Here is a 22,464-nt window from a genome sequence, read left to right as displayed (position 1 = left end):
GAGGGTCTGGACATGCTCCTGGAGCAGGAGTTGTGTGTTTGGCATCACTGTTCAGGGATAAGAGAGAAACTTGTCTCTTGTTAATTTTCTTTCCTACTTACTATCCTTCCCTATTGCTCTCATTTGTTTGGTTTTACCTTCTTTAACTCCTCGGGTACCCTGCTCTCCTCGGTTCCCTGATTTTGTCTGTGACTGTGCCTGGCTGCCTCTCACAGCAAGGCTCCTGTGGGTCACTCCTGAGACCCTCCACCAGCTGCTGCTGCTGCACTCACTCCCCAAGGGAAGGGTGTTCCAGGCTTGCCCTGCATCCCTCACTCCCCAGAAGTGCCTTTCTCTGGGATAAGGAAGCCCTGCAGCTCTGTGTGTGTGAAAAAGTGTCAGTAAAATGCCTGCAAAGTGTGAAGGGGTGTGAGTTAGCAGGAGCCTCTCCCTCCACACTCCATGCAGGCTCCTGGGTGCTGAGTTTGGGAGGAGGCAGCTCTCAAAGGGCTCAGGAGAGTTGTGCCAGCTTGCCAGGGAGTGCTGCCTTCCTGCTTTCGACTATTTCCCACCTGACTGGAAAACCAAGGCGAGCAGAGAGGAAAACAAGATGCTGTTCTGCCTTCCAACTCCCTTCCCCAGCCTTGTCACCTTTTTCCTGTGTGTTTCTTCCAATGTCTAGGACACCCTCAGCCCTCTGGCTCTGTTTCTTCTTGTCTAATCTGATGTCCTTTTTGTACTCTTGTTTCTCTGACATTTCTGCCTTCCCTTATGCTTTTCCCTCCCCAAATCCTGAAAAGAGGCTGGTTATTTCTCTTGGGATAACCCAGACTGGACCAGAGCTGGAAGGATTCATGCAGGGAGGGCTGGATCTGGAGTTCAGGAGTGGGGTAGCTGCATCCCCCAGAAAAAAAAACATTTAAAAGATATTGTCTGATAATAATCAATGGTATTTCACAGTTCTGATCTGACCCACAAACCATCAGCAAAATCAGCACATTTGGACACAGCCTTTGCTGTCTGAATTTGTATTTTCTGGGCAGATTTGTTGCAGATGATGGCCCATGGCTGGGTTTACAAGGCTTGGAGGACATTGTGGGGCTGGTTTGGGGAGTGGTGCCCTGAGGGAACCATGGAGGAGCACAACTCCCTTGGTAGATGTGGCTTCTTGGTTAACATTTCTGGAGCTTCTGTGCTGCCTCTAGAAGTGACACAGAAACTCCTCCAGAAGTTCCCAAAGTTCTGGGGTCACTCTCCAGGTGCCCTTGGCCTCTGTTCCAGTGTTTTCAACCCGCTGTGCCGCTCCCTTCATGGAGCAGCAGCATGAGCCAGCTTCAGCAGTATTTGCCATGGTGGGAGCAGCTCTCCCTGCTCCAGGAGCTCGTGGTTCTGCAGCCTGACAGGCCACACTCAGCTCTTGTACATGTGCTCATCCTCTGGGTCTGTGTGGAGCTCACTTTGCATCCAAGCCACATGTCAGCCCTGCCCCAGGGAGGATTAAGCTCAGTCAAGGAGGAGTCTCACCACTGAGAAATGTTTAATTTAAAAAGCAATTTCCTTCCACCTAACAAGATATATTCCTTTTGGAGTGAGAATTCCCTCAGAACGCTGGCTGGGGCTGAGCACTAATAAATTCCTCTTTTCTCTCTTTTTCTCTGCATCTCCTGGAATCTCTAGCATCTCGTAAGTATAATCTTATTTTTTTATTTCCTTGTCTGTTGGTGTCCTAGCTAAACTCTCCTCTCCTGTCCATCACATTCACTCGTGCTTTCCCTGTGCTAGGGGCTCTGTCAGCTGGCTGGAGGTGAGGTGGCTACACCTGGTGGGCCTACATGGATCCCACCAAACCATCCTCATCCTCTGAGTGCACTGGCACACTTGGAAGTGGAGAGGAGTTCCTCTCAATGCTGGTGTGCAGAGAGGGTGTGGCTGCAGCTCCCAGGTCCTTTCTGCAGAACAGGGATGGTGGCTGCTCCTTTGGGTTCTGATGTTTGAGGAGCAGCCCAGGGATGGTGGGTGCTCCCTTGGGCCACATTCTGATGTTTGAGGAGCAGCCCAGGGATGGTGGGTGCTCCCTTGGGCCACGTTTGAGGAGCAGCCCAGTGAGTGAGGAGCTGTGGTGTGAGTGCCCTGACCCACACATGGTCCTGCCCACCCCCTGGGCAGCTCAGCCTCTGTTGTCTGCCCAGAGCTCCCCTCTGTGTGTCCCTTGTCCCCTCCACCTCCAAGCTGGACCTGGTTAATGGCTTGCCGTGGTTCCCCAGGGCGTTCAGGGGCTACGCAGAGAGGAAGAGACGGAAACGAGAGAATGATTCTGCAGCTCTTATCCAGAGGTAGGGCCCGTCCCCACAGCTGTGACCTGCTGCTGCATGGGCCCTTGGGGTCACTGCTGAGCCCTGGTGCCATTGACTGTGGCTGTCCCTGTCTCTGTGCTGTCCTGGGGACACTGGCAGTGCCTCTGCTGGAGCTGTGCAGGTGAATGATGCTCAGGGATAGCTGATCTCCCTCTTCTTAAAGAACACTGTCAAGTTGCTTTTAGCATTCCACATGATCTGTGCCTCAGGCAGAAAAATACATACTTAAAAAATTAAAGATGCAGTTTCCCCATGCCAACTTGAAATTTCGTATCATCGCAGAATGGTTTGGATTGGAAGAAACCTAAATTATGATCTAGTTCCAAGTCCCTTGCCACAGGCAGGAATTTGTTTGAGGTTAGATGAATACTGTATGTGCTGTTACTGCATGTACAAATGCACCTCAAAAATCTGAGACTTAGGCAAAACTGACATCTCTAGTGACCAGAAGTCTATTTTTAAGTCTTATTTTTTTTCAATAATAGAAGGGAAGTAAAAGTGGATGGGGACTGGTTCCTTGTCCAGGTATTACAGAAAGGCCTGGTTTCCTTCTGCAGGCTTCCTATGGCACATCATTTATTCACAGTAGGAATCAGAACTGGTTTGGTTTTTTAAATGTGCCCAGAGTTGTGGCAGCCTACTAAAAAGGATAGCAAAGTATTTGTATAATTGGTTTAAAACTACCATGATCACTTCAGCACTGTTTAAAACCAAGTGAGAGAAAATCAGATTTTCTTAACTGAGAAATTGCCCGGCAATATTTTTTATAGCAACTTCAGAGTAGTGGGGTTTTTTCCATCAATAACAAAGAGAAATAAAAATCCAAACTAAAGACACTCGAAACAAATAGACAGTGTATCTTGCAAAAGAGAGATTTCTCAGAGTTTGTTAGGCAGAGGCAAGTCTTGGTTGGGAAATGGTTTGTGAGTACAGGAGCAGCTGTGAGCCTTGGTGGGGCTGTGTGGTCAGGAGGGAGGATGGACTGACCTGAGCCATGTCCCTGCTCCTGCTGAGCACAGTGCAGGGAGCCTGGCTGTGCCTGCCTGTCCCAGAGAGGAGGTGACAGCAGAGGAGGGCTCTGGTGCAGGCATTGCTGGCAGAGCTCAGCCCTGTCCTGCAGGGAGTGAGGAGAACCCCACTGTGGGTTTGGTGTTTGCTGTGCAGCCCTTGGTTTGTGTTTCAGGGTTCAGCTGTTCTCACACAGCCCCTTCAGTGCTGTCTGGTGTCCAGGGATGCTGGGATGTGTGGTGTGGCCACAGGGATGCTGCCTGGGGAGTGAGGGATGCCCAGAGCTTGCCCACTGCAGGAGCAGCCAGAGAGGGCAGTGTGAGAGGTGCTGCCAGGAGTTTGGGCAGGGAAAAGTCTTCTGGGCAGAGTGGGGTGCCCCACTGCAGGCAGAGCTGCAGGGTGGAGAGGGACTGCAGTGCCTTGGAGCCCCTCTGGCTGGGATGGATACCCTGGAGATGCCATGGGGCCATGCAGACCGTGAGGCACATGGAGCAGAGCTGTTCAGAAAAGGGAGTGGTAAGGAGATTTCATCACTGAAACTTGAGGGATGCTGGTTGTGTCATGATGGGTGAAGGGATCTTGCAAGTGATCAAGTGTCACAGGGTTCCTGGGCAGGCTTGGGGATCCCCATTGCTGACAGAGCTGTTTGCAGCTTTCCCAGGGCCTCTCATGCTGACATGCAGGCACAGAGGAGCCTGAGGAGCCAGGCAGCTGCAAGAAGCCCTCAGAAGGATCTAGATGTTCACAGCATGGCCAGATTAGGAGGCAGTCCCAGACTTGCACTTTTTTTCCAAAGGGCTGTTTTTTCTAGAAGAAAATAGATGGAGCAAAAGGCCTTTGTCCCATTCTGTGAGTGTTTAGTGCAGTGGTTAACCTTGAACAGCTGGATTCTCCTTAGAGCTGCTCTCAGCAGAGTTTAGGAGAGTCTCTCAAGGGAGAGCCCAAGCTGTCCAGGCAGCTGGGAGCAACCTTCTTCTATGCAAAGGCTGCTTTACCCCTCTTCCCCCAGGGTCTGAAGAAAGTCCTCTGTGGAAAGGACAGCTGAGCATTTAAAAGAAAAGCGGGTTTTACTCCAAAATGCCAAAAGCCCAAAGGATATGACAGTGGCCTTGGGCAATTAACAATGATGCTGAGTGTCTGCTATGATCTCAGGCTCACAACAAACCATAAAGATTTCCATATAACATATGTCTGAGACTTCTTTGTGTAAAGAACAGCCCTGGTTCCTTCAAAATGCTGTATTTATTTGGATTTTAATGGAATGCACTGTAAGTGATGGTGCACCCCAGAAAGCTTTGTACAAAGAGCCAGGCCAGGGATGTGCCTAAAGGAGCACTTGTCTCATCCACAGCAGTAAATCTTCATGGACCCAAGTAGAGACAAAATAAATCTTTGGGAAACATTAATAGCCCAAGTGTAGACAGAAGTTTGGCATGGAACAATGCTGCTCCCAGCTGCTGGTTTTGCTTCTTGCTGGATTTGGAGCCTGATGACAGCAAGAGCTCCCAGGCCAAAGAGGGGAAGTGCAGGAGGTGACGTGGGTGCAGTGCTCTCCATGAGGACTGTGTTTGTGTGGATCTCCTGGGCAGGAGCAGATGGATCTGAGATTCTCTTAACCAATTCTTGTCAGTGCTGGAAGTGTCTTTTGTTCCAGTCAGTTTGCTAAAGCATCTGCATGGTTGTACCATGTCCTTACTCATCCCACTAACCTGTGTGTGAGTCAGACAACCTGTGACTTACCCCTTTCACCAGCTGTGGTGTCTGTTGCCTGGTGTTTGCCCTGTGTTTTGGGGGCCACAAGGAGTCCAGGAAGGCTCCCCCACTCCAGGGTGCCCAGTGCATGGGGCTGCACTGTGGGGTGAAGCCACAGTCACTAAAAAGGGTTCATGGAGAGGTGACACTGCTCTTGATTCTGCTTCTCCCTGTCTCTTCTGATGTCCTGTTTGTTCCTGTCCTGTTCCTGCCTCGTGAGTGATGAGAAACTGGTCCCATGCACTTGGAGGGGCTGGACAGAGTCCCTTGGCCATGGCCTCTGAGGAGTGGCCAGGACATTCTGTTTCACACAGAGCTGGCTCTGGGGTGTAGCTGCTCCCCAGGGCTTTCCCCTGCAGCTGTGTGCTCTGCTGGGGTGTAGCTGCTCCCCAGGGCTTTCCCCTGCAGCTGTGTGCTCTGCTGGGGTGTAGCTGCTCCCCAGGGCTTTCCCCTGCAGCTGTGTGCTCTGCTGGGGTGTAGCTGCTCCCCAGGGCTTTCCCCTGCAGCTGTGTGCTCTGCAGCCCCTCTGGACCTGCCTGTGAGGCCAGGCCAGGGCAGCACACAGGGAGAGCAGGCCCATGGGGACAGGCAGCATCACTGAACTATGCTGTGCAAGGAGGGAGAATGTGCTTTGGTCCTCCCCAGCTGTGCCTGGAGAGCAGCACGAGCTGCATGGTTACCAACAGCACAGGAGGGGTTTTAGGAGCTGTGTTTGGGAATGAGCACAGCCCCCAGTGTGCAGAGCCTGGGCACCCCACGTTCTGCTGCAGAGAGGGGAGCAGTTACTGCTCTTTACCAGGAAAAGAGGGAACACTGCCAGCACAGGTGTCCTCAGCAAATACAGCACAGGTAAAGCTTAATCAGAGGCAAGGGAAAGCAGCCATGAGCAGAGGGCTGCCCTGTGGGACCCCACTTGCCCTGTACCAGCAGCCCAGGGAGCTCAGAACAGCCCCACTCAATGAACATCACCATCCCAGCACTAAATCACTGCAGGCTGTGGACCTGGTCTCCAGCTTTGGAATGCCCAGAGGGAAATAGACCATCATCCCCATTTTATTTTCTTTTCTTCCTCCCTGTTTTCACAGTCCTGCTGGGCCCAGGTGTTGCTTCTTGTCTCCTTTCTCAAAGGTTGTGTTTGGCCTTTCTTGCAGGAATTTTCGGAAGCACCTCCGCATGGTGGGGAGCCGAAGGGTTAAAGCACAAAGTAAGTGAGCACTGGAAGTGTGTCTGTGAGGAGCTGGGCTCTGTGGGCATTTTGTCACATGCAGATGTGGGTTGAAAGAACTGGCTTTGGGCTGGAGAGAGGAATTGACCTGTTGGTGCCATTTTACCCTACAAATAAGAAGATCAGGTGGTTGTGAGTGTCCAGGACATGTGGATGCCTGCAGCAGCCTGGGGGCTGTTCCCAAGGACCCTTGCTGTGGCTGTGGGACATCTCTGGTGCAAGGCATGGAAGGAAAGCTGCAGCATCCTTGTCCCCTGTGTGCATTTTGGTGATCACTGGGGTGGAGGCCAGTGAGGAGAACCGGGGCTGGGAGTTGAGCAGAGCTGCCTGGCCTCTCTCTGCAGCTGTGACCAGCTGTGGCTCCGTGTGCCACACAGACTGCTGGCTGTCCCCTCCTGCCCTGTCCCACTGTCATCTCCACAGCTGGCCCTGCGGGAGAGTTGCCTGGGGGAACTGAGATGATGGTGGAAGGAAGAAAGAAGAGGATCAGAGAAGAGATTGGAGCAAGGGGCAAATCAGGGAACGTTATGCCTCACTGGGGAAGAAATCACCTCTTAGGCCTGAAAAATTGCAGTTCCCTTTCCCTGGTGAAGGCAATAATCCTCCAAAACTTGATTGGGCAATTCCCTTAGTGCTGTGAAAGTGGCGTAACCTGCTCCTGGGAGCTGAGGATTGCTCCAGAAGAGAAAGCATCTTGTTCTTCCCAACCTCCCTGGCCAGGCATCATGTACAGAGTGCCCCCAGTAAAGCATTGCTGAGTTCAATTTGCATTCTTTCCTTTCTCATGTGCTGTGGGAAGTGATCAGCAAAGAGCTTTGCCCTTTCCAGAGTCTTCACTGGCATCTGAGTTAGCACTGCCTGACGTGGACAGGGCTTACCTCTGTGAAACTCAGGCTTGGCTCTGCCTCAGGAACTCTTGGGTCATGTTTTCAAAGCTTTCTTTCTGTGCACAGTAGCTAAATGCCTGGGTTATCTGAAAGCTGAGGATGGAGATTACCCGAAGAACTGAAGCCATCATTTGTCTCCCCAGACACCCACCCTGGCCACACTTCAGCAGGGGACAGGCTGCTCTTGTGGTGCTGATCTTCAGTGAATTCCTGTGCTGCTGTTACTCAATTCCCTGCTGCACACTCTGTCTGCCACCAGAAATAGGTATTAGTGCCCATAAGTGGCTGTTAATCCTGGCACAATGGCTCTCACATGGGCTTGCCAAGTCAGACACGGGGGTTGCCAGTTCCCAGGAATTTGCCTGCGGTGCAGCCATCTGAGCCAAGCTCCCTGGTTTGTGCTTGAGAAATGCCAGTGCAAACAATACAGCACTCCTTGGGAGGAAAAAAAGCCATGAGTAGTGCTCACAAGAGTGCAGGCAAGCAAAGGCTGAAGGATTTCCTCTTTTGCAACAAATTGTAGAAAGCGTGAGCTTTCCAGAGACATCCCCTCCCTGCTGTTTGGTCCAGCTCTGACTGGGATGCCAGTAGAACATGAAGGGAGAACTTACTGGAGCACTACAGCTGCCTTCTGGCCATGCAGGTGTTGCAGTGCATATTTCTGTGAGGCCTTGGAATCTGAGCACTTACACTGGGACACTGGGCCGGCCTTGGTTAAATTGAGGTTTGCGCTGTGTACATTTGAGGAGAGACCATCAAGTGTTGTCCTTTTTCTGTGTTCCATGTCCCATCCTGTGCACAAGTGGGCACTTGTCTCTGCTGTGTGGAAAGGACTCACGTTTGGCAAATGGAAGGAGCAGCCCAAGGGAGTCTGTGATGTGTGGCTTTGGTGGCAATCTGCTGGATGATTTGTTTGCTGGCAGCAGCAGAGGTGCTTTGGGATCTGTTAATGTCATGCTCTGGTTTTATCCTTTAGCATTTGCCGAACGGCGTGAGAGGAGCTTCAGCAGGTCCTGGAGTGACCCGACTCCCATCAAAGCTGATTCCTTCCATGACTCTCGAGAAAGTGAGTTCTGAGTCCTTTGAGCTTCCTCCTGTGGGCAAACCCTCCAGCAGTTGTTGGCTGGAGTCCCACTGGAGTAACTCCTCTGTGCCCTCTGTCCTGTCTGTGATCCTTTTTTAGTTTCCTAGATCGGAGCAGGTAACGCTCCAGGTGTATGTACCTGTTCATCTGTGTGTACCTGTATTTATTTGTAGAGCACCACTCATCCAACCTCAGATTATTGAGCGGTTGCCAAAGGGTACCCAGTGGTACAACTCTCTTACTCTGTTCCCATCATCCCTTATCCTCTTGGCACCAAAACAACCTCTCTGGAAACTCACCAGTCCAAGGCTGCCTTCACCGTAATGGGGCTAACGTGGCTTCCCATGCAGGAGCCCCTTCTGAGCTCTTTCCTAGCCTGGAATAGCTCAAGAATACAGCTGATGACATGGAGCTTTGATTTCCTGCACAGGTGATAGTTTGGGGCAATCTGATCTTCATTTGGGCTGCCAGGAATCCCTCTGGGAATCCCCAGTAATGCTGCCATGTTCTGCTTGAGGGGACTGAGATGCTGTTGTGTTCATTTACAGGAAGGAATGCCAGCATCTGTATTCTTATAAAGGGAGTGTCTGTTTTACACAGATTTTATTGCAAGCCTGTAGGCAGGAGCTTGGTGGATATGAGTTTGCCCATGTTGAAGTGAATTTCACTAATGAAATGACCTGATCTACCAGGTAAGCATGAGATCTGGCCCTGCTAGCTTTAGAAGACCCAGGTTGCAAGGGGAGGTGTGTGAAAGGCCAGGTTCACAACATGACCCTGTTGTTTGGCAGTCTGACTTCTCCCTGCTCCCTCAGCTGCCCGGAGGCAGATGGGAAAGCCATGGAAAGCCATGGGAAGCTGTGGTTCACACAGGCTCCAGGCACTGCCCAGCGAAACTCGGACATCCCCAAAGGCACAAACAGCGGCACCTCGGTTCTCTTTCCTCAGTCCAGCAACCATCTCTGTTTTTAACCTTTAATGGTCAATTATATTCCTTCCAGATGTTTTTTTCCCCAGGAGGCATTGAAGGCCAACAGGTAAGGTCGATTTGGAGAGCAAGTTCAAGTCTACTGTTGCAATATGACTGTGTTTGTTGCAGCTGTCCTCACGCACGCTCTAAGACTTCTCTGCCAGGATCAGTCTGACCCACAAGTCAGATTTTCTTTATGATCCCTGAAAAGATGTAGTCAGAGCAGTAATTACTACAAGGAGACCAGCTTTGAAGTCTTTGGACTTCTGCTTATCAGCCTGGCAGTGCTGAAGTGTAGAGAGTCTGTCTGTGTTCTGTCTCCTTCCCCATTTCTGGAGTGACAGGGTGACTGTTGTGACTTAGCATTTGAAAGCCAAGCTTGGTGACTGCGAGAGTGCTGAAGTTCTGTGACACGTGCCGTGAGCTCTCTGTGCACTCTTCATTTGTTACATGTTTGTCTGTTTGAAGGCACCAGCCCCAGAGTGGTGTCTGTCACTCTGTGGTGACAAGAGAGCACGAGTGTCGTGGCACCTCTTGTGAGGAAGCTGCCAAGGCAGGATGGAGTGGGGAAGGCTGTTCTGCCCTTGTAATGGTCCCTGCTGTGTTCTGGCAGGCCATGACCTTCAGGATTCCTGCGGGACTCTGGATGGTGACTTTGACTTGAACTGGGAAGCAGAAAAGGAACTTGAAGCCATGGCATGTGACGGAGAAGACTTTATTCCACCAAAAATAATGGTGAGTGTTTCCAGCTCATGCTCTGCCTGTCCTTTCAGTGCTGCTGAGTTCAGGATCTTCATGGGAAGTGTGTTGTATAGGCTCAGGGGTCTGTGAGGGTCAGTCAGAGATGAACCAAGAGTTGACACAGGCTCAGATCAGGTGGTGCATTGAAATAAAACTAGAAGGAGGGATCTGTAGTCCAAATCAGAGCAGGAATGACACCATTGTATTTGCAGGGAATGCCCCAATGAAGGGAGGAATTATGTATCTGACCCCATGTTTTCACAAGGCTAATTTATTATTTTATAATACTATATTATATAAAGAATACTGTACTATACTAAAGAATACAGAAAGGATACTTACAGAATGCTAAAAAGTTAATAATGAAAACTCATGACTCTCTCCAGAGTCCTGACACAGCTTGGCCCTGATTGGCCAAAGAGTGAAAACAACTCCCAGCAGAATGCAATGGAACAATCACCTGTGGGTGAGCAATCTCCAAACACATTCCACATGAGCACAACACAAGAGAAGCAAATGAGATAAGAATTGTTTTCCTTTTCTCTGAGGCATCTCAGCTTCCCAGGAGAAAATCCCTGGGTGAAGGAATTTTTTCAGAGAATGTGAATGCTACATGACACCAACACAGAACCAAGTCAGCCTGAGGCTTGTTAACCCTGAAAACAGAGACCTGAGCACCACTGCCAGCTCTGCTGCCATACTGGAACTGAGGGGCCTGGAATCACAACAGAGTTCAGGCTCTGGTGCTGCTGGTGCCAGCTGAGGCTTCAGCCAGAGTTGTCAGCACTGTCTGACACTTGCAGCCCTGTGCCTGCTGTGCCTGGGGCAGGGCCAGCCCTTGGCTGGACCCTGAGCAGGTCCCACCAGACACTGAACACTCCCTACAGCCAAAAGCAGGTTTTGCAGGAGTGATCCTCACTGGGATACTGTGGTGTTTGTGAGGGTCCCCAGGACAAGGTAAGAGATGAGAATCTGACTCCATGTTCTCAGAAGGCTGGTTTATTATTATATTATATTATATTATATTATATTATATTATATTATATTATATTATATTATATTATAACTATACTAAAGAAAGAGAAGGGTACAGACAGAAGGCTTAACAAGAGGGAATAATAAAAACTCGTGACTGACTCAGACAGTCTGGCACAGCTGTCTGTGATTGGTCATTAAGTAAAAACAATTCACATGGGTAAACAATGTCCAGACCACATTCCAAAGCAGCCAAACACAGGAGAAACAAATCAGATAATTATTATTTATGTTTTTCTCTGAGGCTTATCAACTTCGCAGGAGAAGAAATCCCAGTGAAGGGATCTTTCAGAAAATACCACAGTGACAGGATACAGCCATCCATGGTGGTGCACGAGCTGCTCCATCCTCTGTGCAGCCCAGTGTCCCCTTTCCAGCCTGTTCTGGGCCCAGTGCAGCCTGGGGGCAGAGCTGTGTGCTCATGTGGCACTCAGGGCACTCAGCAGCCCTGGGGGTGCTCTGGGCTGGAAACTTTCCAATGGGATATGGCTAAACTGGGTTAGCTGCTCCTCGAGTCACACTGAGACAGCTGAACAGGGTTTATGGCCTTTGTCCTTCTGTCCAGACTCTGCTGGCTTCTCCTCATGCTGTTGCACCTTTGTTCCCCTTTGCAGCTCATCTCTTCCAAGGTGCCCAAAGCAGAGTATGTCCCAACAATCATCCGCAGGGACGACCCCTCCATCATCCCCATCCTCTATGTGAGTAAATCCCTTCTGCTGTGGTGAGAGCACGAGTCATGCAGACACTTTTTTATTTCCCTAGTTCCTGTTAGGGTGACTCCAAAATGCTGATGTGATTTGGAAAAGCTGTCAGGAAGGGGCTGGGGGTGTGCTGAGCCCAGCTTTGGGGTCTGGGGGAGCTTTGTGGGGGCTCAGGTCTAGGTGGAACGGCCAGGTGGGGTGGAAATGGCACTTGTGGGCTCTGGGCTCTGCAGCCCAGCCAGGCTGTGTGGGAGGATTGCCAAGGGAAGGCAGGGCAGGCATTGCCAGGCTTAGGGCTCCTCCTTATGCTCATCCTTGGGATAAGCAGCACTCAGAGCTCAGCAGTGAAACACCAACCCCATCACCCCATGGGCAGTGGGGTGTCCCTGTCAGTCATTAATTTAACTCTGGCTTTTCCCTGGGAGTCTGGCCTGAGCAGGGGTCTGACACAGCAGTGAGGAGTCATGGGTTTCTTTTTCTAATCACTTAATTTGCAAGGGAGGGTGGGACTGGGAGCCCAGCAAGGGCACTGCCAGTGTGCAGCAGGCTGTGCTGCTGGGGTTTAGCCTTGCTGCTCTTGTCTCTCTCCTTGGAGGGTTGTTCAGGGCTCCTGATGACCCTGCTGTGGCAGAGGCAGCTGTGCTGGGAGTGCAGCTGTTTGTCAGCCAGCTTGGACAGGGGTAGAGCCTGAGAGTGGCTGCAAAACACAGGCAAACAGGCACTGCTGATGTTGACTGCATCTGAGGGACAGTCTGTGCTTTGGATGTGTCTGCAGGCTTCAGCTGCAAGCTTTGGGTGGATTTGATCTTCATGGACTGTTCAGCTTCTGTGCTGAGGTGTGGTTTGGGGTGAGGGTTACTGCTGCTGTGACCAGCAGCCATCAGTTGGTGTAAATGTGCTCTTAAAGCATCCTTGGAGTGGGATTGTGTGGTTATTAGGGAGCTGGTGCAGTGACAGTGAGCCTTTACATGTCTTCTCTCTTGGTTTCCAGGACCATGAACACGCCACCTTTGATGACATCCTGGGTATGTCAGTGTTGCCTCCTTTTCTATCTCCTGCCCATTGCAAATGTAACCATCAATATTTAAGTCACTCAGCTGCCCTGTGCTTCACGCACAGAGTTGTTTTTGTCACCCCAGTGACCCCTGACAGTCAGCTGGCTGCTCTTGGATGTGCTGCTGCAATAAACATTCACTTTGACCTGTTTTCTGTGCTAAACTCATGGTCTGCAGCAGGGAAACTGAGGCACGGGGCAGCAGCTGCCTGTTCATTGTACCTGTGGTGGGGAGTGGGAGCAGTGACAGAGGCCAGGAGGGCTGGGGCTGCTCCAGAGCTGTGGTCACCACAGAGCAGTGTCTGGTGCTGTTCCATCCTTTCTCTGTCACCTGCTGACATTCCCTGCTCCCACAGCATCCTTGGCATGTACTGAGCACCCTCAGCTCAGCTTCCTGCCCTCAGGACTACGTGTAAAGGAATGAGATTAATTTTGACCTTTGTCCATGGTTCATCTTTTCCAACATGTTTTGTTTGGTTGGGTTTTGTTTTTTTTTTGCAGAGGAAATAGAGAAGAAGCTGAACATTTATCGGAAAGGCTGCAAAATCTGGAAGATGCTGATATTTTGCCAGGTACATGAAAGTTGTTAAGCACTTGGGTGGTTTGTCACAAATTTGTCATTTTCTGTGGGGAAAGTGACATAGAGGAACCAATATTCCAAAGTCAGCTTCCATTAAAGTCGCTGCCAAGGCGCATCTTTCACTTCCCATTACCCAGACATGGAGCAATCCCAAGTTGCTGAGACAGCAGGAAATCAAATCTGATTTAGTGAGGCCAAGTGAGGAGCTGGGCTGATTCTCTCAAGGAACCCCAGACAAACTAGCATCAGCACTAACCTAGAAAGGGTTTCAGAGAAAGAAGAAGTACTTGCAGTGTCATGGTTATGGTTTCCATCCAGTTTCAGTGTGACAGGGGTTGTGGGTCAGACTGGCAGGTGGCTCAGCTGGGAGCCAGAGGATGCAGAAGCAGGGTCAGGCTGGAGCTGTGGCTGGGACAATCCAGGCCCTGCTGGATTTGGGGGGTGCTGGGGATTTCCTTCCCAAGTTTGCTGTTCTGGTGGCGGTCAGCTGTGGCTTCCCCAGCAGCTGTGCCATGAGAAGTGGGAAGGGTGACCTGACTTAACTCCCTCCAGGTGCCCAGAGCTGCAGAGGAGCAGCTTTGCTGCACACTGACCTGAGATTGTGACTTTACTGTTGCTGGTGCTGTGTCAGTCTGTTCATGCTCCTGCTGCCCCAGGGCAGTTCCTCTGCAGTGCCAGCCCTGCCTGCAGCCCCTGCTGTGCTCAGCTGCTCCTCTGCCCACCCCCAGCATCCCCCAGTGACAGGGACTTTCTTGTCTTCCCTGTTACTCTCCAGCCACCCACAGTGGCGTTTTAAACCTATTTTTGTGCCTTTCTAGAGTGATGTGGGCACGGAGCAGCAAAAACCAGGGAATGCAGCCCCCAGCACACTGCCTGTGTGTGGATGTGTCTGCACTGCTGGGCTGCCCTGCTCCCTTGTGGCACTTCTGGGAATGCCTGGGCAGGACAGGAAACTCATGCAGGGTCTGTACAAAGGGGTTTCCATCTGTCTGTCTGTCTGTCTCTTGCAGGGAGGCCCCGGGCATTTATACTTGTTAAAGAACAAAGTTGCCACTTTTGCCAAAGTGGAGAAGGAGGAAGATCTGATCCTGTGAGTGGCTGTGCTGTGTTCATGGTGTTTCTCTGCTGGATTTGCTCAATGTTTGCAGCACGTGGTGGAGGAGAAGTGAAGGGAGCTGGGGTGGCTTGGTCAGGGGATGAGGAGGCTGAGGAGGCATTGAACAGCAGCTCACAGCTCATTCAGGGTGACAGCAAAGGTGGCAGAGCTGAGCTCATCCCTGGAGTGCTGCAGCCCTGTCACCAGGAGATTTATTCTTAAATGTGTTTAGTGTCTCTGTGCATAGAGACTGTCAAAAAAGGAGGGGAAAAAAAGATATTTATTCTACTAAAAACAGCCTTGCTGACCAGAAATCAGAACATGCACCTCGAGCCTGTGGTGCTGTGATACCATTGCTAAGCTGTGGCTGTGGCAGAAATCCAGGGTGTTCCCCCACAGCTGACTCTGGCCAGGGAGAATGGAATTTGTCTCTGCAAAGCCTGCTCAAAGTCCAGTCTGTTACTGAGGAGGCTTTTCACTAACATGCCAGCCTTCAGCTGGGAGTGCTGAGCAATTTTGCTGCTCCTTGCAGAGAGTAAAGCTTTGCCTGTTTTGCTGCCTACTCGCTTGTGCTGGCTCAAACTTGCTTGGCTAACAGTGCCTGGCTGTGGGGGGAGGATGTACACCAACCTGTTCCTACACAACTTTGTGTTGGCATGAGAACTGAGTATTAAAATCAACATCTGCTCAGCAATCTCGTGCCCTGGCACAAACACTGGCTGTGGAATTCTCCAGCACGTGTGCACATCCAGGATTCTGAGCACATCCCAGGCATAGCTGCTCCCAAGCTGATAAATCAGGGATCTGCAGGGAGCTGTGAACACACAGCTGAAAGTTGGGGAGCTTGGAAGTGAATGTCTCCATCCAGCTTGTGTGTTCTGGGAGGCAGTGCTGGGGGAAGCTGAGGCTGCAGTCTGGTTGGAGCACCCAGGGAAGAATTCCTGGGCTTTAGAGCCCCCCAAAGTTGCTCCAACCCTCTGCCCAGGGGAGGGGTTGTGTTTCACATCCCTCAGGCACCCAGTGCCTGGTCACAGTCACTGCACTGTGAGCAGCACCAAGCACAGGCTGACATGGAGCTGCCTGGGCTGTATTGTCTCACTCAGAACAATCTCTGCAACTGTTCCTGCTGATTTCATGCCCTGGAAATGAACCAGTGCACTGATAAGCCTCGTGTTCAGAAAGGGCACTTGTTGATAGAAACAGGAGAGAGGAAGCTGGAGGGGATGCTTGGTGAAACTGTCACTGCAGAGCACTCTTGGGGGACTCTGCTCCCTTCTCCTCACCTTGGAGCTCCCTTGGCTCTGTGGGCTGCTCTTCCTTCTCTGCCACATGACTTGGACCTGCTCCTCAGGCCCTGCCTCTGCTCCTGTTCTTCCTTGTCTGGGATCCAGTGGCTCTTCCTGAGCAGTTTCCTGTCCAGGGTACAAACCTTGGGCCCTGCCTGAGTGCTGTGTACACACATCCTTGGCATTAATCATGCCTATAAGGAGAGATTTTTATTTTAATTATGTGTTCTGTTTTTTCCAGCTTCTGGAAGAGGTTGAGCAGGCTGATGAGTAAAGTCAATCCTGAACCAAATATCATCCACATCATGGGCTGCTATGTTCTTGGAAACCCCAATGGGGAGAAGGTAGGAGCCTGTGGGTCACCCCTGGGATGTCTGCTGGGCCCAGGGAGGCCAGGGTCACACTGGGAGCTCTAAACCTGCCTCTTGTGCTGGCTGGGAAGGTGCTGCTGTCCTGTCTGTGGGAGCTGTGAGTGGGAGAACCCTCTGGATTGTGGGGCAGGGGAGGAAGGATTAGTGATGTGCAGGACAAATAATGAAACCTTTGAGGAGAGGAGCAGTTCAAAGCACTTGCTTTGTTTATTTACTGGTGAGATAGATGTTCTAAAGGACATGGGTGGAAGGTTTTCCAGAACAAAGATGGGCAATTCTGGGGGCTCAGGATCATCACTGTTTTCAGCTCTTAACTCTGGTATGTTTTCCTTTCAGCTATTTCAGAATCTGAAAAACTTAATGAATCCTTATAGGGTTGCCTTTGAGTCTCCACTTGAACTATCAGCTCAAGGTAATTAATTTCCTGTGCAAAGACACACACACCCCTTGCTACCCAGTCTGCCTCCTTTGGGGGGCATCTCCATGAAAAAGCAGTTTTGACTCCCTTAAGTCCTGCCATGGTCTTTGTTTTGCTTGTAACCACTTTGTGTAGCTCAGCTGCTGCCCCTTGCAGTTCCTGCATCTGTTCACATTTCAAATGCTGTTTGTTGTGCCTGAGGCCTCTCCCAGGGTCCTGGCAATGCAGAGGAGGAGATACCTTTCCAGGCTGGGTGTAGGAGATCCCAGCATTATTAGGGCATGAGGAGTCTGTGGGGGAAATGCACATGGAGCAGAACCTTTTCTGTAGCCAGGTGTGCTGGGGTCTCTTCTCAAACCACTGGCACCAAGGAAATTATGTCAGTAAACAATGGGGATGTGGCCCATCAGGGCCATTCTACAGCTCAGTCTGCTGGCCATTTTCCCTTTTTTTCTGTAGCTCAAGATATTTCAAGAAGCTCTACAGGATTTTTCCTGTTCAATGTCAGTAATTCACAGAGCAGTTTCACAAGTGACAGATTCTGAATTTTGTTCTTTTATCTTTGCTGTAGTTCTTGGCCAATAAAACCATGCAGGATTCAGCTCTAGGCACTTCTCTGCTGCCCACAGCTCTGGTCTCAGCACTGATGGGTTTTTCTTACCTCCCCTTCACCCTCAGGAATGTGCAGGAGTTCAGCACATTGGTGCTTAACTGTGCAGAGCTCACAGAATCAGAGAGTCACAGAATCACAGAGCTCACAGAATCAGAGTCACAGACTGATTTGGGTTGGAAGGGACCTTCAGGCTCCCCCACTTCCAGCCCATCCATGGGCAGGGACACCTCCCTGCAGCCCAGGCTCTGTTCATGTTCAGTTCCCTGTGCATGATCAGTTCAGCTGCCCATGGTGCCTGCACAGGAGCAAACAGGCTGGGATGTGTCCAGGAGCAGCTTGCAGGGAAATTCCTGGGTTTGTGGGCAGCTCAGCAGGCCAGGCAGTGGGTTCTGTGTGCAGGCATTAGAGCAGCTCAGCTTTCAGGAGGCTGGGCTGAAGAATACGTCTGAATTTATCCCCTTGATCAGTCTGGGACATGCTAAGAGTGTACCCTTGTAATCCTTTGCAAAGTCATCTAAAACTAATCTTAATCAGGCCTCATAAGTGAAAATCCCCTCCTTGAGCCCTGTCTGAGTGCAGGGTTGTTTGCCCTTGTGTTTTCAAATGAACCTCCTGGCTGCCTGAGAGATCCCCTTCAATCAGAGGGGCTGGGGGGCACAGCTGGCACTGGTGTGTGCAGGGAGCTCATTGCTGGCAGCACACACAGCAGCAGGACAGGGATGGCCTGGTGATTTAAAAAAATATGTATTTTTAAATTGGAATTTTCAGTGTTAATTATTTATAGTGTTTCTTTACAAGAGTTAGCTCTTGTTTTACAGCCCCTGAAGTCCCTGTGCCTCATGCAGGCTGTGGCTGATCATCTCCAGCCCCCAGCTCCCCTCAGCCCTCAGAGCAGAGAGCTCAAAGTCTGGAGACAGACTTTGTGCTCAGTTCCTGCCCCCAGGGACAAACCCTGCCAGGGGATTACAGGGAGCTGTTCATGGTTGAGGAGATCTGAAAAGATCTTTGGCTCTCACGGGCCCCTCCACGTGCCCAGCGTCAGCGTTTGCCATGGATGTGTCACAAACCTGGGGCTTTGTGCTGCTGTGTGCTGTCACCTCTCCCTCGTGCCCCTTTCAGGGTGTGACCCCTCTGCCTGGTTTCACTCCTAGGTAAGCAAATGATTGAGACTTACTTTGACTTCCGCCTTTACCGCCTCTGGAAGACGCGCCAGCACTCCAAACTGTTGGATTACGATGACATTTTATGAGCTGGAGAAGCCTTTGCAAGAGGAAGCTCATCACCAGTGTCCAAGAAGTCATGCTTTATTGCAGAGAGACTTTTTTATTGGCACGGGGAGCCCTTCACAGCCCTACAGGAGGCAGCAGCGCTAAAGGGAGGGAAGGAGGAGCCCTCGGAAGCAGGAAAAGGCTCCTGGGCCAGGAGAGACTGGAGGGAAGGGGGTGACAATGACGGTGACACCTCGCTGGCCTCAGTCCGAGCCCCGGGGCCTCAGGAGGAGCTGTGTGAAATGAGGACAGGATGGAGTTCCTGGCAGAACTGAGCTGTTTTGGGTCAGAATGGGCCAGATTTGATTCCAGGTCCTTTTAAAGACTTTTGAAGCTCAGGTTTTCTTACAAAAAAAAAAAAAAAAAAAACCACAAACCCAATTAACCCATGCACTACAGTGAAGAAGTCACCAGAGCACAGAGGGAGCAGGGGGTTGTCCTGGTGGGACTTTCTGTGCTGGGAGTCCTGGAGAGCAAGGACTGCTACACCTACTCCTGCAAGCTTAGAGCAAGATGATCCCATTTCCATGTGAATATATACTGGGATATAGAATTGAAATCTTCCTTTTTGTTTGTTTTGTTTAATAGAAAATAAGTGCAATTTTTATAGCAAGGGAGGGGGTAAAATCCCTCCTGATATTTAATTAGTTAAAAATAACACACCATAACCAATAGATGAGGTATTTTTGGTCTGCTTGAAAATATATTCAGAATGGTAATATATCTTCTGTAGACATATTTAATCACCAGCAAACAAGGTTTTAACATAAGTTAGCAGACCCTGCATGTCTGCTGCATTGGTTTGGTTCCTTTCAGAGTAGCTGTGCTGCACTACCTGTACGTGCTCTCACCAATGTGTAGTTCTCCTCCAGTTAGCCACAACTTCATTACTTTCTACTTTGCTGCTTGCAAAACTATGGAACTTTAGTTTTGCTGAAATACTTTAGGTTAGAGCACGGGACCTGGCTAGGAATCCTCTGTCAGGCTCGCTTTGGTATAAAAATGAATTAGAAATTAATAGCCATGGTAATGAATTGTTGATGCCAGTGTTTTGCTGTGTGTTGGGAGAGGAGCTCTCTCCTGTGTGGAGACCCCTCTGCGGGGGCTGAGCACTGAGGCATTTGGGAGAAATGCTTCTGGAGGGACACAGCACAGGCCTGGAGCATGAGTTTGACTCTTTGTTCACTTGACTGCCAGTTGTTTGTGCAGAACCCACCCCTTTTCCCTGACCTGTTTCTTGGTCTGAGCTGCTCAGCCCCTCCCTGTGGAGGACAGAGAAAACCCTGAGCTCTGTCAGAGCAGCCTGAGAGCCCAGGTCTGTACTTGGTATTTGATGGTACCTTTTGAAATCTATTTATTTTTGTTTGGTTGGGTATGGGGGTGCTTTTTTGGTTTTGGGAATGGGGCTTTTTTCACATTCTGCTGTCCTTTCAGAGGACAAATAGTACTTAGAGTCTATGTAGGTCACTGGCAATTTTGGGAGGTGACACAAGTTATTTCTTTTACAAGCAAAGGAAGGAACAGGGAAGGATTACTTTATTTTCCTGATTTCCTGCTATCTCAAATTTCTTGATTGTGAAGTGAAGGAAAATACATGTACAAATCTTCTTTTAATTACTTACAAAGAGAACTTGGTGTTCTGATCTGTAGAGTCCTCCTTCCCCCCTGTGGTTGTGATTTTCGGGAACAGGCCCCTGGCTAGAACTGCTGAACCCTTTACATTTAGAGCAGTTTTATAGCAAAACTTTTGAAGAAATAATGTACATACAGTAAGGAGAGGAATGGGTGGAGAGAGGTATTTAAAGTCACTGAAAGCCTCACAGACAGGTGTGGGCTGTTGGGAGCTTTGGTGGCCACATCTCATCCCTGGACTCAGTCAGGTTTGCCAGACTTACAGTGAAGGGGAGAACAGGCACCAGTCTGTAGCTTTTGGAAGAAAATTGTGCCGGATATAAAAGAAAAAGAACCCCAAATTTATGCCAATTCTGTTTAACATTGGAGCTTCCGCCAGCTCTGCGTGAGAGGTGGGAGCCAGAGGTGCACTGAAAGCACAAAGTCATGTTATCTGGAGAAGGAAATGGCTGTGGGAAGATTAAAATGCTGACACAAAACTCTCTCCCTTTCTGACCCTTTCACCTCCTAACTGGAGACAGGCAAACTGTTCTTCCTTTCTCAGATCCCAATTCAGTGAACTTGGTAGCATGAATGTAGCATTGTGCAACTATTGAAAATCTTATTTAACCCCCAAAGGGCCCATTTATGTATCCACTTGAGTGATTTCTCTGTAGAATTGTTGTATATCCTCACTGACCACTTGTAGTACTTGGGGTGCAAAGTAGAAGGTAGATTATACAGTAATTTCTGTGTTGGGATGGACACTATGGACTGTTCTGGTGCAGTTTATGGGATATGACAACTGATGAATGCATTTCCCTCCAAAGATCTATATTCCTCATAGCTTGTGATGTTTATGACATGAACATATTTTTTCCTTTGTAGCATTCATATGCCTAAAGAGATGAAATTTTCTCAGAGCTGTGACTGGAATAGAGTTGTGATGTTTGATGTCCTGTGTGCAGCAGCATCCTTGGAGTTAACCACTGGTGACAGAGGAAAACATTTTTATTCCCTTTTTTCACTGGTGGAGTTTTTCAGGTGGCTGCTGGGAAAGGAAGGGCTTGACAGAGGCAAATAAAAATTGTAATTATTTTAAAATTTAGAGGTAAAAATAGAGCCTGGAAGTTCTTCAGTGAGAGCAGCCTGTAAAGGATGAGCCCAGCATGGTCCCAGCCAGGACAGCTCCAAGGCCCCTTGTGTTCCTGCAGCATCCCCTGGAGGCCCTGGGGCTCTCCCAGTGCCCTGCCTGGGGCAGCTGTGGCTCTTGGGCACAGGGACAATCTGCAGTTCCACTCCAGCTCTCACCCTCTGCTCTCAGGGTGTGTCTGAAACCAGTTCTGCCCTGTGCCTCCGGCAGTTCCTGTGCCTGGGCTGAGCAAAGAGCAGCTCCATCCCCCTGCCCCGTCACAGCAAGGAACTGCTGCTGCTCTGAGCTGCTGCTCTGAGCCTGGAGCTGCCTTCAGCAGGGGCAGCGGGGTGGGGACACCTGGTTCACTTGAAGAGAAGCTGATTAAACCCAGGTGGCTGAGCTGGGTGCCAGCCTGGCTGCTCACCAGGCAAGGGTGGGGTTTGTGCAGCCCTCGCTGGAGGTGGTGCTGGATGTGACCCCCAGCCCATGCCTGGGTAAATGTGTTATCACATTTACCTTATCAGTGTGATAAATGTGTTATCACATTTACCTGTTCAGTGTGATAAAAATCACATTTACCTGTTCAATGTGATAAATGTGTTATCACATTTAGCTGTTCAATGTGATAAATGTGTTATCACATTTACCTGATCGGTGTGATAAATGTGTTATATCACATTTACCTGCTCAGTGTGATAAATGTGTTATATCACATTTACCTGATCGGTGTGATAAATGTGTTATATCACATTTACCTGATCAGTGTGATAAATGTGTTATATCACATTTAGCTGATCAGTGTGATAAATGTGTTATATCACATTTACCTGCTCAGTGTGATAAATGTGTTATATCACATTTACCTGATCGGTGTGATAAATGTGTTATATCACATTTACCTGATCAGTGTGATAAATGTGTTATATCACATTTAGCTGATCAGTGTGATAAATGTGTTATCACATTTAGCTGATCAGTGTGATAAATGTGTTATCACATTTAGCTGATCAGTGTGATAAATGTGTTATGGCCCGGGCTGGCAGTGTCACTCCAGGAGAGGAGGGGGCAGGAGGGGTCTCAGCTGTCCCAGCCCTGCTGCTCAGCCTGGCTCAGAGCTGGGAGTGCCCCCAGGATGTTCTCTGGTGCCTGCAGGGAACCCAGGGTGCCCAGGGAGAGGCCTGGGGCATCACAGGCTCCGTGGATGTGGCACTTGCAGAGAGGCTTTTCTCTTTTCCTATTGTGTGGCTGGGAAGGAAAGGGAAGGAAATTCAAATTACCCATGGAATATAGAAATAG

At 49.9% G+C, this 22,464-nt stretch overlaps 1 protein-coding gene across 2 annotated transcripts in view; it reads left to right on the top strand.

The window, feature by feature from the left end:
* NSMF (NMDA receptor synaptonuclear signaling and neuronal migration factor) overlaps nucleotides 1-21,722 on the top strand; it is a 47,714-nt gene extending 25,992 nt beyond the window's left edge. Inside the window, exons 5-16 of one of the 2 annotated variants that reach the window (XM_058818220.1) lie at nucleotides 1,657-1,662; nucleotides 2,244-2,312; nucleotides 6,245-6,297; nucleotides 8,182-8,271; nucleotides 9,873-9,994; nucleotides 11,650-11,733; nucleotides 12,728-12,761; nucleotides 13,292-13,362; nucleotides 14,381-14,460; nucleotides 15,994-16,096; nucleotides 16,460-16,535; nucleotides 18,306-21,722. In XM_058818220.1, the coding sequence (XP_058674203.1) occupies nucleotides 1,657-1,662; nucleotides 2,244-2,312; nucleotides 6,245-6,297; nucleotides 8,182-8,271; nucleotides 9,873-9,994; nucleotides 11,650-11,733; nucleotides 12,728-12,761; nucleotides 13,292-13,362; nucleotides 14,381-14,460; nucleotides 15,994-16,096; nucleotides 16,460-16,535; nucleotides 18,306-18,403 (886 nt within the window). In that variant the 3' untranslated portion in view covers nucleotides 18,404-21,722. The remainder of the gene's footprint in view (nucleotides 1-1,656; nucleotides 1,663-2,243; nucleotides 2,313-6,244; nucleotides 6,298-8,181; nucleotides 8,272-9,872; nucleotides 9,995-11,649; nucleotides 11,734-12,727; nucleotides 12,762-13,291; nucleotides 13,363-14,380; nucleotides 14,461-15,993; nucleotides 16,097-16,459; nucleotides 16,536-18,305) is intronic. The other variant, XM_058818219.1, reaches the window with a different exon arrangement.
* The last annotated feature ends 742 nt before the right edge of the window (nucleotides 21,723-22,464 follow it).

Source organism: Ammospiza caudacuta, chromosome 21 (assembly GCF_027887145.1).
Source record: "Ammospiza caudacuta isolate bAmmCau1 chromosome 21, bAmmCau1.pri, whole genome shotgun sequence".
NCBI lineage: Eukaryota > Metazoa > Chordata > Aves > Passeriformes > Passerellidae > Ammospiza > Ammospiza caudacuta.
The sequence above is the reverse complement of the archived record's forward strand: the minus strand, read 5'-3'. Positions and strand labels throughout refer to the sequence as shown.